The sequence below is a fragment of the Rhyacophila brunnea genome, unplaced genomic scaffold, assembly GCF_057557595.1.
Source record: "Rhyacophila brunnea isolate RB1 unplaced genomic scaffold, BYU_Rbru_1.0 scaffold_18, whole genome shotgun sequence".
NCBI classification, from domain to species: Eukaryota; Metazoa; Arthropoda; class Insecta; order Trichoptera; family Rhyacophilidae; genus Rhyacophila; species Rhyacophila brunnea.
This window is the reverse complement of record NW_028232837.1, coordinates 20,523,061-20,539,312: the sequence shown is the minus strand read 5'-3', so window position 1 is coordinate 20,539,312 and position 16,252 is coordinate 20,523,061. Positions and strand designations below refer to the sequence as shown.

At 32.1% G+C, this 16,252-nt stretch overlaps 1 protein-coding gene across 1 annotated transcript in view; it reads right to left on the bottom strand.

Annotated features, from left to right (window-relative positions):
* The window catches only part of LOC147073308 (anosmin-1-like), a 72,312-nt gene extending 60,612 nt beyond the window's left edge, over window positions 1-11,700 (bottom strand). Inside the window, exons 1-2 of the mRNA XM_085945405.1 lie at window positions 11,348-11,700; window positions 2,653-2,957 (exon numbers count right to left, since the gene is read on the bottom strand). Coding sequence (XP_085801531.1) covers window positions 2,653-2,871 — 219 coding nt within the window. The 5' untranslated portion in view covers window positions 2,872-2,957; window positions 11,348-11,700. The remainder of the gene's footprint in view (window positions 1-2,652; window positions 2,958-11,347) is intronic.
* Window positions 11,701-16,252: the final 4,552 nt, after the last annotated feature.

Sequence of the window (16,252 nt, the reverse complement as noted above, 5' to 3'; positions counted from 1 at the left end):
ATTATCTATTGTGGCCTGGTTTACAAAAGGTTTTATTGAATTATAAACACTATCTGTAATGTGTAGTATTAGTTCGATGAAAACAAATACGGATGCCTGATAAAGTTTAGTATGCACTATTTATGTCAGATATTAACAGCTTACCTTCACCCTTCGCCGGTGGTCATTGGGCTATTATTATGGCCTGTTTTAGTGTTTGAGATTATCTCTGTGTGCCTGCGTCGTATGTTACGTTTATTTTGTCATTCTGTCTGTGAGCCAGAAAGCCTTGGATGAGCCTGGCAAGAAGCAGAAAACTAATACCAATGAAGTGGAGTGACCAAATGAAGGAATTTACAAAATAACTGATAGAATTCACCATAAGACTTACATAAGATAGGGAAAACTAAAGAAAATTGATCCAGAACGTATCACTACCAATTTCGTAGTGATTAAGATCATCAGCCGTGTAGGTACGACGTAGCATAATTTATTATAATGATATTAATCAACAAAGGTAAGTTACATTTTAAATAAAAATAACCATAATTTTGACTGCGCTATAGGTACTAAGCCTATCTACATTATCTACTTTTCTTTTCAATAAAGCTAATTAATTGTATTGGTAGTGACCGACGTGTAATAAGTTTCAGGCTTTTACGCTCCCATAAAACCTTTTCACGCTTCATCTAGCATTCGATTACAACCACACTGCGTCGATAAAATATCGTAAACGAAGCTTAAATTATGACTATATCAACCATAGATTAACAAGAGTAGAGATTACATATTAAGCGTATATTTTCTCTATGAATCTTGTGAAGGTTATAATTTGTACTTATCAGTAGCGTACTGTGACTCTTGCTTCTAATGATACTATTGAACAATATAATATAATACACTAATACCCTGAAGTTAGGCGATAGGTGGGTCCGACGAAAATTGCTAAAGTCGAATTCGTTTAAGTCGGGGTATAACTTTACATTTAATTGTGATCAAAGAATAACAGAAACACTAGTTTAGAAAAAAAATATTTAATATAATTGCAGTTCTTTTTTAAATACATATTATCATTATGTACAAAATGATAATAAAAAAAACAAATGAGTTACGTAAAAGGGTTATTTTGATGTCGATGGTTTCATAAAATGTAACAAATTCGTTTGACAACTTACATTGACAACTGACATTTCTAATATTTTTTTTATTCCTTGTTTAGTAGCTATAACGCGTTCTTTGTTGGAGTAGGTATAATATATATTTTTTTTTAATTTTAAGCCCTTTCTAATTGACCTGAGACCTTCTGTAAACCTTGCAATTATTGTCATGTGCTTTTCTGGTGGAACTGGGTCTAAATTGTCGGATAAAAAATCGCGTAACTCCGAGTTCGCGTAAGTCGGGGTATTACTGTACAATGTAGGTACATACTTACTATTATCTATAATACTTAGGTATTTGTATCTAATGTAATCTTGGTTCACGGCAGATGAAGTATTACGGTGTGGATGGTGTTGCAGTCTGGTAGGTTTGATATATTTTAAAAACAATTACGTAGGTAATTAATAATATTTCGACAACAAACAAAAAATAAGGTTTATTGATTTTACATGATATTATCATCCAATACTTCCTGGGCCAAATTTTTATATGATCAACTGATTCACCTCTGATTAAAATGTGGAAGTATTAAATTGACAACTTTTGTACAAAATAATAGTTTTTGCTGCTTACTTAAATTTATTTTTACTTCATAAATCGCTCATATACGAAATACTTTACGATTATCTACAAGTAGGTAATGATAATATCCGTTGAAAATAAAATTATTGAAATATATAGTATTCTTATACTGATGGTTATTATGTCTAGCTAGACTAATATACATCTGTCCGCTAATAAATTATACAATTGTTTTTAAACATTCGCCACTACACAGATGCATGTGAAGAAATGTTTACTTATTTGATGACAAATGCATGTCTACAAGTGTAAAATTTGCTATCAAATAAAATGTAAGTATTTTGGAAAGTCGACATCGTACAAATATGTGCGCTTCAACTAACTTCGCTACTCTTGATGAAACAGTAAAATTCTTCCATAAAATATGTCCACATTTGCTTATTTATCAGTGTGTTTGCACATATTTTCTATCCGCGGTGACATTCCAAAACATGGCAATATGTAATAAATAATTCTTAACAAATGTTTTAAATACATAATTTTTATACCATGTTTATTTGTTTATGAATAGATCAGTGCTTGAAATGGACTGGAGTGCACCGGAGCGCCATTCCGGTTAATAAAATCCCAAAAGTTATCGCTGCGTCTCGTGGAAATATTAATTTAACCGTATGAGCTAGATATGCCATATAATAAAAAATCTAACACACTTATTTTTATAAAATACACATTCAATTAGATAACTATGTTAATATTGCCATAAAACTGTCGAGCGCTCCGGTTCGTAAAAAAAATCATTTCGAGCGCTGGGACAGCTATAAAATATGTCGGTCTCGACTAAGCTTATTACGTTAGGACTCTACATAGGACATTAATTGATTAGTTATATTATGATACACTCGTAGGTAGCTAATTCGTAAAATACATATGCCTCGATGACAATACCTAAGTATAGGTACCTATCCATTTGAAATATAATAAAATTTTGCGTACCTCTCCTTTCTCCGGTTTTCTCTGCATCCAACACTTGGCGTCGCACCTGGCAAGCCTCAAAGCATCATGCTGATCCCTTCCACTGCTCCCAGCAATCACTCCTTGGCCTGATCTCGCAGACTTCTTGCCACCTCGTGCACCAATGGCCGAAAACGACACGGCTAGCACCACGATCACTGTCCAGCACTGAAGTGACGAGACTTTACGATGTCCAGTCATGTTGATGGTTTAAATATTTTCTAAGTTGTTTATAGTTTTATCTCGGAGGATCACATATGAAGAGTTTTAGAAGCACTGATTTGAATCTGAAATCAATAATGATGACGTCCAACATTAATACATAATAAACATCTGATTATTATAAATTTTAATATTCTATTATACAAAAATGATTATGTTTATTCAATTCATTTACACTGTTATTGGTTAAATGCACAGATATCGAAGATAAGTTAAACTTAACTAAGACGTTTTAATAAGAATAATATTAATAAACACATCGCTTGTTTTATTTCCGCAGAACAAATTAATATGATAGAAATATACTAAAGATTAGATACCGGTTTCAGTGTATGACTTAATGACAATCAGACCATAAAACGCATTCAATACAAAGCCCACTGAATGTCCTCAAATATTACTAATACACATTGAATCCGCGTTTCGTTTACGTGACAAACTTTAATGCATATTATGGTACTGTTCGGTTATACGGAATACAGCGGAAAACACATTTAAAAAATAGCCGATAAACTGGATTATTTGTTAGTTTAACCTAACCAAACCTAACCGAACCTAAACTAACCCAAACAAACAAATAATCATACTAGATTATCGGGTATTTTTTAAATGTATTTTCCGCTGTATTCCGTATAACCGAACAGTACCCATATTATTGTGACACAGATGTAAATATTGAAAATAACATATTATTTAACACGTATTTAAGTTTATTTCATATTTCTCCATACTCGAGAACTGTAGCTTCTTAAAGCCACACCGAGAATAATGTAGGTAAGTAGCCAATTTCGTTATTTTTGTGTTCCCTGCTTATTTTTTAATTTTTAAAAAGTCGGCGATCTTGTAAGGTGTAAGATAGTCGTTGCTTAAAGCCACTCAGGCACTTAACTGTAACCATGCATTTGGTTCTCAGAACATTAATGAAAGAGAAAATGGATGTTGGTCATAATGCGAAAAACACTAAATAGACAAATGCATACGAAGGCAGATATGAGAAGGTACGTGATTTGATAGATTTCGACATGCTGATGAAAATGAAACGGTCGCTAGATGGGTTAATAATCACTGACTAAATGCAGTTTCACCTACAATAATTAATTGTCTAGTAGATTATTTAAAGTAATGTATATATTATATAATATATTCTTCTTTAACACTAAAATAGACGATGAGGTCATACGACAGTAGTGTAATTAGTAATAATAATTACAAGATAAAAATAACTTTTTATATACCACGTTTTTCAATTTTCTGTTGAATCATTTATAAACTTGACAATTCTATGTATTAATAAATATTTTTTGTACTTGATAGAAATACTGAATAAATATAGAATACTGAAATGTTATTTTGACATTTCATATTAATTTCCATAGTAACGCACGTATATATTAATAATTTAACTAAATAGGACCCCCTTAGCAACCAGCAATAATAACTTTCCATACAAAACTGAATTAACTGAAAATGGGACATGCTCGTCGTAGGTCAAAATTGAGTTTTTATTGTATTGTCAAACCATGATCCTGGACACTCCTTAAACGTTGTAGATAATCTATTTATATAATTTTGAAGCCTTATTATCATTTATATTTATTTTAAACATTTGATGACTGCATAAAGTATTTTTGTTACATAAAATAGTATTCTTTTAAACCTCTCGCTCTAATGTTTTAGAATATAGTCATATTTCGGTACATGAATGTGCAGTGGTGTTAAATTTTTTTACATTTATTAATTTTTAAACGCATTTATAAAACCATTAGTATAATTTATGACGAGATAATTTTAGTAAAATATTCACGATAAAATATTATATTGATAATCTCTGTGATCCCAAATTTTACAAGAATTAGGCATTTTATTATTCAAAAAATCGGCAAGATTAACACATTTGAAGATAATTCTAAAGATACTCATTATAAGCTATGTCTTTCACCATTCAAGTGTAATAAACATCATACGAATAATGATTGCTTTATAATAATTATTGACCTAAGAATAAGGTAGTGCTTTTTTGAAATACGCCATTTCTTTTGGCATTCCCCAGTGATGAAGCTACAACATACGGCCGTAGCCATAAATTGACAAACTATAATTAAAGTAAGGAGTAAAATTATGTTAACGCGCGTGTTTGAACATGTACCTAACCGAAATTTTTTTCTATTTTTTTTATACGGTACATGTTCAAACACGCGCGTTAATATCATTTTACTCCCTACTTCAATTATAGTTTGTCAATTTGTGGCTACGTCCGTATGTTGTAGCTTAACGACTGGGGAATGACAAAAGAAATGGCGTATTTCAAAAAAACACTACCTTATTCTTAGGTCAATAATTATTATAAAGCAATCATTATTCATAAGATGTTTATCACACTTGAATGGTGAAAGACATAGCTTATAATGAGTATCTTTAGAATTATCTTCAAATGTGTTAATCTTGCCGATTTTTTGAATAATAAAATGCCTAATTCTTGTCAAATTTGGGATCACAGAGATAATCAATATAATTTTTTATCGTAAATATTTTAATAAAATTATCTCGTCATAAATTATACTAATGGTTTTATAAATCCGATTAAAAATTAATAAATGTAAAAAATCTTAACACCACTGCACATTCATGTACCGAAATATGACTATATTCTAAATCATTAGAGCGAGAGGTTTAAAAGAATACTATTTTATGTAACAAAAATACTGTATGCAGTCATCAAACGTTTGAAATAAATATAAAGGATAATAAGGCTTTAAAATTATATAAATAGATTATCTACAACGTTTAAGGAGTGTCCAGGATCATGGTTTGAAAATACAATAAAAACTCAATTTTGACCTACGACGAGCATGTGGGCCGTTAAAGATGGCTAAAAGTATTAAAAGAATGCATTGTAACCGTGTTCTGATATATTCTAAAAGTTTCAAATGTCTAGCTAGTCGGGAATTTAGTTAAAAATCTTCAATCTTCCAATACAAATCTTGGACAAACAAGAAAAAATTGTACTGGACAAACAAGAATATGAGCTAATAAAAACGCGGTAAAAATGAAACAATCATAATAATCGATCGGTAATAGGTGTGTCAGCTTATAATAACTTGAGTCCCGGGATTGAACCCCGGGTCTGGTAAATACAGATCTTGTTTTACAATGTCTGTTTAGGAGTATGTATCAAACTGTTTCATCAATTTCTCATTAAAACAAAAATCTCTTAATACAGCTTCCACTCTGTGAAGGCCCATACGGTTCTCTTAGGATTGAACATGGTGATGAAATTAAATGTAGTCATACTAAACAATCACATAATCGACGACCTCATTAATTTCAGCGGATTTACGTGGCAGATATTAACTATGGTCCGAAAAGTGTGGGAGGACCTAAGTGATGCCTCCATCTAGCTAACTAAGACTTAATTTAAGCGTATGTAGTTAATAAATGGGCGTGTCCGGAAATTTAAACGAATACAGCTGATCGTATCACAGTTTACCGTGCGCTGTTGTATCGGGAATCTATGGCCGTATGACGTTTAGATGAAATTCGTTTCTAAAGAAAACACTTTAAAATTACGTAATAAAAACCACTGGAATACAAGGGAAACACAGAAGAAAATGGCTAGGTAAGTCGATTAGTAGGTTAACAAGTAGGTGCTCGTAAGTAGAGTTGGGTATTTCCCGAGAAAATCTCAATCTCGAGATTCGGGATTTCCAGAAAAGAATTCTCGAAAAATCGGGGAATTTCAAAAAAACTTGTAAAAATTCTAAAATCTGTGTAAAAACAGACAAATTCCAAAAAAATATGATTTTTTTTATCTATGTAAGAAGGAAAACAAAATTATTTTACAACATTACTATTTACACTATTATATTGAAATAGAATTTCAAAAAACACAGACTCTCAATCGCTGCGTCTGACAATCGCATACGCGTTTGAGACACAAAATTCCCTGATGTTGCAAAAATTGCGCTCATTTTGATTCGACGTTGGCTTAATTGTGTTAAATGCCCCGATCAGTCCTTGAATTTTGTGTTTTCTGTCCACTTTGTCCATATAGAAAATCGTTTTTTCAAATAATATTTTATAATATCTAAAGAAATCCCGAATCCTGAGAAAAGATTCACGAGATCCGGGATTTCCCGAAATGTTAAAATTTCCATTCTCGAGATTCGGGATGGAAAATCTCGAAAAATTCTCGAGAATTCCCGTCGGGAAATTCCCGAAACCCAACTCTACTCGTAAGTATCAAGAATATCTGATAATAATGGCAGCGTTATTATCAGATATTTGATACAAATCAATATCAAATGAACGTTCTTATCGAATCTAATAAAATTTAAACATTACTCTCTGTAATGCTCCAGGAACAAGGCGTATTTTTATGATCTCAATACCATGCAGCCACATCTTTCTGGAACAATAGCTCACAGTAAACTGTGATACAGCAAAATGTAATACGTACAATTTATAATATGTTACCAATAAATAAGTAACTAAGTGCAGTATGTAATAGTTTTATTATTAGTAAATTTTTAATAAAATACACCATATAATGAATTAGTTTGATGGTTTTATGTAGTAGGTATATTCTATTGAGTAAAATTATTTATAATACTTAAATAATATACTAACTACAACTACCTAGTTGGGTATATAAAATGAAACTTTATTGGTCACAAAAAGCTCTACTACTTAACTGTTCGTTCGCATGAAGCTTTTACATTATGCTCGTGCACTGTTGGCGTATTAAAATTGAACAGTAAGCAATGAATTAAGTAAGTTGGTACTAAAATAAGCCGAATTAATAAACAAAGTATTGAACATATTTACAATAACTCTTCCACATAACAAAGTGTTGAGAATACGCATTGTTCTTTGTATTGTGAGCTTTTCAAAATGCGCATTCAACATTGCGATTTTGTAATGGTTCATTCATAAGCCAATAAATCAATCAATACAACTGGTGTAAAAGAGTTTATAACATACCGGCTATGTTTAATTTTGTAGTACATTACGTGCACATATTATTAAAAAGCTATTTTGAATATGCGAATGTATCAACAACTTATATTTTGATACTTTGTGTCGTAAAGTAACCTAGCGTAATTCTACGTAACTTAACGTAATCTACCGCAACCTAACCTAACTCCACCCGAGTGTTCTGGGTTCGTTCCCGGTGAGGACACAGTATTTATGTAATTTTCTCAAAGTCTGTGTGTTTGTGATTGTTCAAAATTACTAACAACCGCCTTGTACGAAAAAGCAAGGACATGGTTATTAATAACTCTAAAAAACCTAACCTAACCTAAGCCTTACCTGACAATAAACAATAAGACACCCTAACTAAAAATCAAATTATTATGGTCGAATATCTCAGACGAGGAAACAGCGGTAAGTGAATTTTAATATTATGATATTGCATAACATACGTAACTTTGAATATATGCGTGAAACCATAGATTAATAGGTGAGATCCAGAGGCGAACTTAATCATTCGGTGGCCCTACTCGCAGAACCAATTGGGGCTTTTGGGAAATTGGGAGAAATATATTTTGGTTCTTGTCTGTTTAGTGGAAGCCAGCGGCAAGCAATTTTTTAAAATAACTGATATACTGGATTATTTGTTAGGTTAGGTTTGATAGATTACAATTCTCGAATTCATGAATTCTTGCCGAAATTGACTATGAAAGTAGTCCTGGCTTCCATTGAACAGACTACCGGAAATTGTACAAGAACCTACGTTTCATAATTATTAATTTCATAAATCTACATTTTTTAAACAAACGCGCGAAATATTTTCTGAAAAAAAAACGATTTTTTTTCCGGTTTGGTACATGTTTAAACACACGCGTTAACATGATCTTACTCCCTACTTCAGTTATAATTTGTCAATTTATGGCTACGGCCGAATGTTGTAGCCAAACCACTGGGAAATGCCAATAGAAATAGCGTATTTCAAAAAATACCCTTATTCTTAGGTCAATAATTATTATAAAGCAATCATTATTCGTAGGATGTTTATCACATTTGAATGATCAAAGACATAGCTTAAAATCAGTATCTTTATAATTATCTTCAAATGTGGTAATCTTGCCCATTTTTTTAATAATAAAATGCCTAATTCTTGTCAAATTTGGGATCACAGAGATTATAAATATATTTTTTTATCGTAAATATTTCACTATAGTAATGTCAACATAAATTTTACTAAAGGTTTTTTTTATAAATGCGTTTAAAAATTAATAAATGTAAAAAATCTTAACACCACTGCACATGGATGTACTGAAATATGACTATATTCTAAAACATTAGATCGAGAGGTTTAAAATAATACTATTTTATGTAATAAAAATACTTTATGCAGTCATCAAATGTTTAAAATAAATATAAAGGATAATAAGGCTTCAAAATTATATAAATAGATTATCTACAACGTTTAAGGAATGTTCAGGCTATTGCTTTGAAAATACCATATAATCTCCATTTTGACCTTCGTTTGGCATGTAGGCCCTTAAGTTAAAATGTTCATACGTTTAGGTTCCATCTTTAAAGAATAAAATTTTCTTTAATTACTATGTACCTACCTATCTGCTTAATGTATTATCCAAAGTTAAATTTAACGTTAAACTATTTTCCGTCTGTTCATCTCCGCCATATTTGATTGTCATTTAGTGCATTCTACGGAAATTTAAAAACTTCTAGCGATAAACAAAAGTTACAAGGGTGTGTCACAAATCACAAATTTCCAATTATTGAGCCTGAAACTCGGAAGATGTGAATCCACAATAAGATATTTTTTAGTTTCAGTTAAAAAAAATTATAACAAATGTTATGGAATCATTGATTCATAAAACATATTTTCAACTCTTTGACAACATACGAGGATTCGGAATTTTTCTGCGAGAAAGAACTTCACGCATATTAATATTTTTTGTATGTAGCAACATCGCGTAGCAACAGACTAATATTTTTTTCTATCATATTATACATATTAATTTTTATCGGTAACTATTATGTTTTACAAGATCAAATACCATATCAGGAACCTGTCTTTGGAAAAGCAATCAATATTTATTGAAAACCATCAAAAATAATTGATTTAGGACAATAAACCTATCAGGCAATATATATCTGGATATGCACCTATGTAATTTTTTTGGTTTCAGAATAATAAATTGTAATGACCCGCTATCATAAAATGAATAGCTTAATTTCATTAATTTTTTTGTCAAAATGAATTTTCGCAAACAATTTCAAAAATAATGTGTCAAAGTTTGTTCACAGTGGATTTATAATTCTGCTCCCTTAATATAATTATCTATTATATTATACCGTCGTACTCGGTTATTACGATCTCGGACATTGCGAGATCTCGGATGTAATGAGGAAACATTCGTTGACATTTTGGTTTATGATTTTCTCCATAAATTTATTCACTGTTATAACGAGCAACTTATCGGATATACCGAGCTTTAAATACTGTTAATGTGTCGATTGTTTAAAAACATTTCGACCCTAAGCAATAAAATCGCCGGGGACGGATTACGTTTATGACACTAGTTAAGTGTCTAAGTACCTACCTAATTGTTATTTTCGCCGACAATAATGAAAAAGTTTTGTGAAGTCCGTAGGTACCTACCAGCGTTCATTACAATAAACAAATTCTTTTGTAGTTTATGAAGGCCATGCTTGTTTCGGGGATTTTTACGATGGTTTTCAGATTTTTTGTTGTCGACTTTTTTGTTATATGACCGCTCATTTAAAAATACATATTCTCTAATATAACGAGTACCGCTTATTACGAGCAAATTCAGTCGGTCCCATCTTCCTCGTAATAACCAAATTCGACTGTAGGTATATTTGAATGATATTCACCTTTTCAACAATTTATAAACATCACTTTTTACAATGTTTATTAAATTATGTGAATTTCGTAGGTAGGTTTCTAATATAATATATTATGTTTTATTTTAATTAAAAATAAAATTAAATACACATATTATGACAAAAAAGGGTTGAGAACTAAAGTTTAATAGGTACTTAGATCAGTGATTGTACGTGAGCAATGATTTCTCTTCGTGGTGGAATATAAAAAATAACATTGACATTATTTTTATCAGAACATTTTGAATGTTTGTAAGTAGGTATACAGTTTTTATACAATATTCATTCGTTAAAGAACAGATGTGTCTTAGTCTGGAATAATCATAGATAACCGATATTATATTGATAAATTTGTAATCACCGATCATTATTCAGTCCGCTGCAGGACAAAATAATATGGTACCCCTCCCAAACAGAATCGCAGAATTAATGTAATTAACAACGGAACATAATTTACTGCAATGCTTAATATAAAATTATTATAGTATTAATACTACGTTATATGAAACCTTTACAAAATAATAAATAATTCATTAAACACTTTAAATATAATAATTATGTTTCGTAAATAGCTTACTTGATATTTTTGTAGAAATCCAAAACACTACGTAACACACAATTATGCAGAACGATAATAATAATACAAAGTGTGTTTATGATATGGAATAAAATTTAATTAACATGGCAATATTATAGTAGTATTTATTTTATCTATGTTTTTTTTTCAATTTGAAAATGGAACAATAATATTATGTCAACAGTGAAAAGTTTATCTGAGCTGTCAAATGAAAAAGCGCGAAGTTTTGGCGCGAATTCCCGCCGTGAACTAAACTCGTAGCGATAATTTTTTCGGGGTGGCGTAAATGTTATGTGAAACAATGCGAGGTTGCGGAGGACAGGTGTTGCGCGAACGGTGTGCAAGCCGTGACTGAATCTCGAATAAAGGAAGCACGTTATCCAATCCAATCCAGTGTTGAGGCTATTCCCATTTCTCCATATTAACCCCCAATACTCAACGATACCAACGTCATTTCATGGAAGAAATAATGGTATTATTGCCTACGTGACATTGAAAGGTTAAAATGATACTATCACACGTATAATCCAAAGTTTAGCCCGTTTCAGTTGTCCTATTGGCAATAGACGAGAGTTTTTCACTATTTGCTTTCCCACGTGAAAACTACCTACCGAATGTGATTATAAGTTTGCCATAGCAGACAGACATCGACCGCGGGATGAATTTTTGGTCTTGAAAATGTAAAAGTGTGTAAATTTAGTTGTAATATTATAATTTGATTTCATTGATATTTTGGAGGGGAAGCATGAACCATTCTTATTTTTATTTCTATAAACAGCTTGCGTGAAAACCTTCTTTAAATTATTAGCACCTGTACACATGCATGGAATTACTGTCGGCAATTATGCTTATTTTAAACTATCATGACAATAACTGTTTACACGTAAAAGTGCTGACTTTCTCTCCAATCTCATTCTTCAAGAGTAAGCGAGACGCGAGGTTGTCATTTTATACTACTATCTGACAGGTCGTATTGAAAATCGGAGCTCAAAATGAGTAGGTAGTTCGTTTTTTTTACCGGCATGTTCTCTATCGCTCTACTGCGCAGGCGCAGATCGAAAATAATCTTACTTGCGCGCAATAAATCATCACAATTTGGAATCTTCCAACCTTGTTTGATTTATGCACGCAATCTTGCCAACTTCAGGATAATACATGTTTCCTCATATATTTTTTTACTGTGCACAGTACATCCATGCACGTGTAAATTGGGTTTTACTATGAGGAAGCCTGCATAACCTTATCGTATCACTTGATTTGAATCGCATTACTCACGAGCTACCATAGAGAATTGAGAAAAGGAGAATATGTGAATCCCCTTGCCTTTAACTGAGGCGTAGTTCGTCTTACTGTTACGCGGTAGACTCTTTGCACAACAGGATAATAGTTTAATGATAAGTGTAATGAGCACCCATAACCTTAGACTTTTCATAACGCATAGGAAATTTTAGTATTTCCTACTGATATTGAGAAAAAATTCAATAATTTATTTTGTAACACGTCCGTATCGTCAGCCAAATTTAATACATATGGTTGGATAAAATCAAAAGTACCACGCGGGGAATGCCACTGTATGTCGAGAGGGGTAGAATAAGTCACACCCTGATAAGTCTCCTGACTGACGGAAAAATCATTCATGTCCTGATAATAAGCCTTAAGTTCTCGACGAAGAAGAAGAAGAATAATGTTATCAAACGGCACCTACTTAACACTACATAAGTCAGCGTGCATATAATATACCAAGTTCGAGAAAGACCAGCGTATTTTTTGCCAGATCTGGCATTTTTTTAATAGACGTCTAGCTTGAGAAATACGCATCTACTATACGTATAGCATTAAATCTAGGGTTTTTCGACACCGCATGCAGCATAAAATTTCTCTCAAAAGCCTCTAATCTGCTTGAAAATTAACATAGGTACTGACCTCTTGTACCTTTAGTATCGTATAAATGCTGTGACCAAATTTCGTACATGATTATTAATGTGTTGTACTCGTATATTATATTGACATGAGTTGCGTAGCAATTAATTATATTTCGATATATTATTCTGTTCTTGCAAACCAATGTTCAAAATTATGAAAAACATTTTTTTTTGTGGTGCTAATTTCTATCCTACATTTTTTTAATTATAAGAAATTCTAGCTTGTTTTCATACCCTATCTGGAATATTTTTGTCGATGGCAGTTGGAAATACCAGTGAGGACTGGGATACATGACCTTATCTGGGGATTGTACCGTGACTTGTCGACTCAGCGCTCGAAATGGAAAATTTTACGAACCGGAGCGCTCGATAATTTTACGAAAATATTTACAGATATAAACATGTAAATACACAGTTATCTAATTTTATGTGTAGTTGGTTTATAAAAAAAGTGTGTTAGATTCTTTGTTATGTGACTTACCTACCTCAGACGGTCAAATTAATTTTTCCACAAGTCGGAGCGTTAATTTCGGCAATTTTATGAACCAGAACAACACTCCAGTGCGCTCCGGTCCATTTCTAGCTCTGTTTATCGTGTTTACTATTGTCTCTGGTAGACGAATTACAAAAGAAAATGTGCTCTTCATATACGAAACCGAGGCGAGCGCACAGTCCCTTGAAGTGCCAAGTTTCGGATATGAGGAGTGGGAGCCACGATCACTTCTGGGGCTGGCATAATGACCTTTCGTCTACAATATCGACTCAGGTAGATGAATCAGAAGAGAAACTGCGTCTCTCATATTATGTATAGGTACTCAGACCCACCGCCTACCCGATCTAAATGACAATGGGAGATTATCATAAGTAACTGCCAGTTTTGATACTGGATAGTACATCACAACCTACTTGAGGTTGGACATTCCTATCATACGTAATACTTGAATCTTAAATACTGTTAGGGTATGACGTCATCAGGAAGTTAATACCCCAAAATGATAACATTGAAATTCTAATAATAGAGGATTACTCTTACAATCACAGAAAATGGTTTTCACCTCTAAGTCAATATATAATATGTTACGCCGAATGTGCGAAATTGACTATTACATGAAATGGGCAAAATTTTGCCTAAATCATGAAAAATGCAAGCCAATATTTAATCAACAAAATATCTGGCGAGTGCGTGAATTCGGCAGTAATTTTTCTGCCTAGTTCATGCATTGGACAAATTAGATAATAGCGCTACGGTGGTATTTTTTGCAACTAAACTAAATGTGTCAAATGCTCATGCATTGGTCAAAATGTACGTATATTATCTATGGTCAAAATAGATGGTCGCGCTCCGGTGGTGTTTTTTGCAACTAATCAAACTAACCAAATGTGTCAAATGTCATTGATTATAATATAAGAATATACCAATCAATAACTACAATGACGTTCATTTCCATTTACTATGCGCAAAAAAATTTAGAACTATAATATGATAACGGAAGAATTTTATTGAAAGGTATTTTCGCGATTTGGTTCGTGCTTGGGTATCAATCGTGCAATGGTCAATTGTATGTTTGTGATAGTTAGTTGACACTTGTTAGCTAACCTCAAAATTGACATTCAGTTGAATAATTCAGAATTACAAAACCAAACCTAACCTAACCTAATAATAATAATAATAATATTATATTATGTCCAATTATAACTAATAAAACCATCCGTATTAAATTTACTTTTTCTACTGTCATGTTGACAGTTTAAGAATTCCATAACCTGGCGAATTCACGTACTCGGCAGAAAATTTACCCAATTCATGAATAAGGCAACATGCTTGACTATTACATGAATTAGCCAAAATTTTGCCCATTTCATGTAATAGTCAATTTCGCACATTCGGCGTAACATATATAATTAAGTATATATAAGCTTATGTCAAAGCATTATATATGTCCGTATTTTGTCAAATTGAGTTATGTATACCTCCAGACTAAACTTGTCTCATTGAAATGTAATCTACAAGATATTAAAATATGGTATGTCTAGATCTTATAAGTTGGGATAAATAAGCTGTGTCAATATTATATGATATGTCCACTATTTGAATTTCTTTCGAAGTTTAAAATTGTTCTCCTGAACAATTTAGAAAAACGGACATATCGTGTTTTGCCATCTTACTACAGATTTTATTTTCTCATATCATATTTACTGATATAAAGTGGTGATGACAAATATCTACCCTAATTTGCAAGGAAATGTCATGCAATTTACAATAAATGGGTTTTTTAAATGTCCAGGGCAGGTTTCGCGACTCGGTGACTCAATTATTATTACGGAAAACAAAATCTTGATGGAAGTATAAATTTCACTAGTTGCCAATACCTATCTACTTATGACCAAACCCATCGCGATTCGTGTGGACGCCTCAATAAGGTCACCTGTACTTCGACCGCGCGCGACAGTCGTCACGGCGCGAGTGCTTGTGGGCGACTGAATGAGGTCACAAAAAGCGCAACGTCGACTAGGCCTTAGTAACTTAGTTGATAATAAGTTGTTCTTAAACCACAACTCTTTTACTTTTACAGTTTTCTTACTAAGTATTGTTATATCAATTTAATTTCGGTGCAAGTCTGTTTACTGGAAGCCAAGCGGGAACAGCGGCAATTTTCAAAATTCGTGAATAATTCAAGAATGATAACCTAACCTCACCAAATAAATAATCCAATATATCGGCTATTTTAAAAAAATATTTGCCGATGGCTTCCACTAAATAGACAAGAACCTTATTTTCTTGTATATATTAATATTTTTTCTACATTATAAATATTTATAAAAGAAAAACTATCCGCAAACATCTCATCTCATCGTAACAAGTTAAAGTTGCACAAACGCCTACACCTGAAATAAACAATTCTTCTCGAATACTTAGCCGAATTTATAATATTGTTTTCTGTTTTGGGAATGATATAAATGTATAAACTTTCAAATTTTTCAT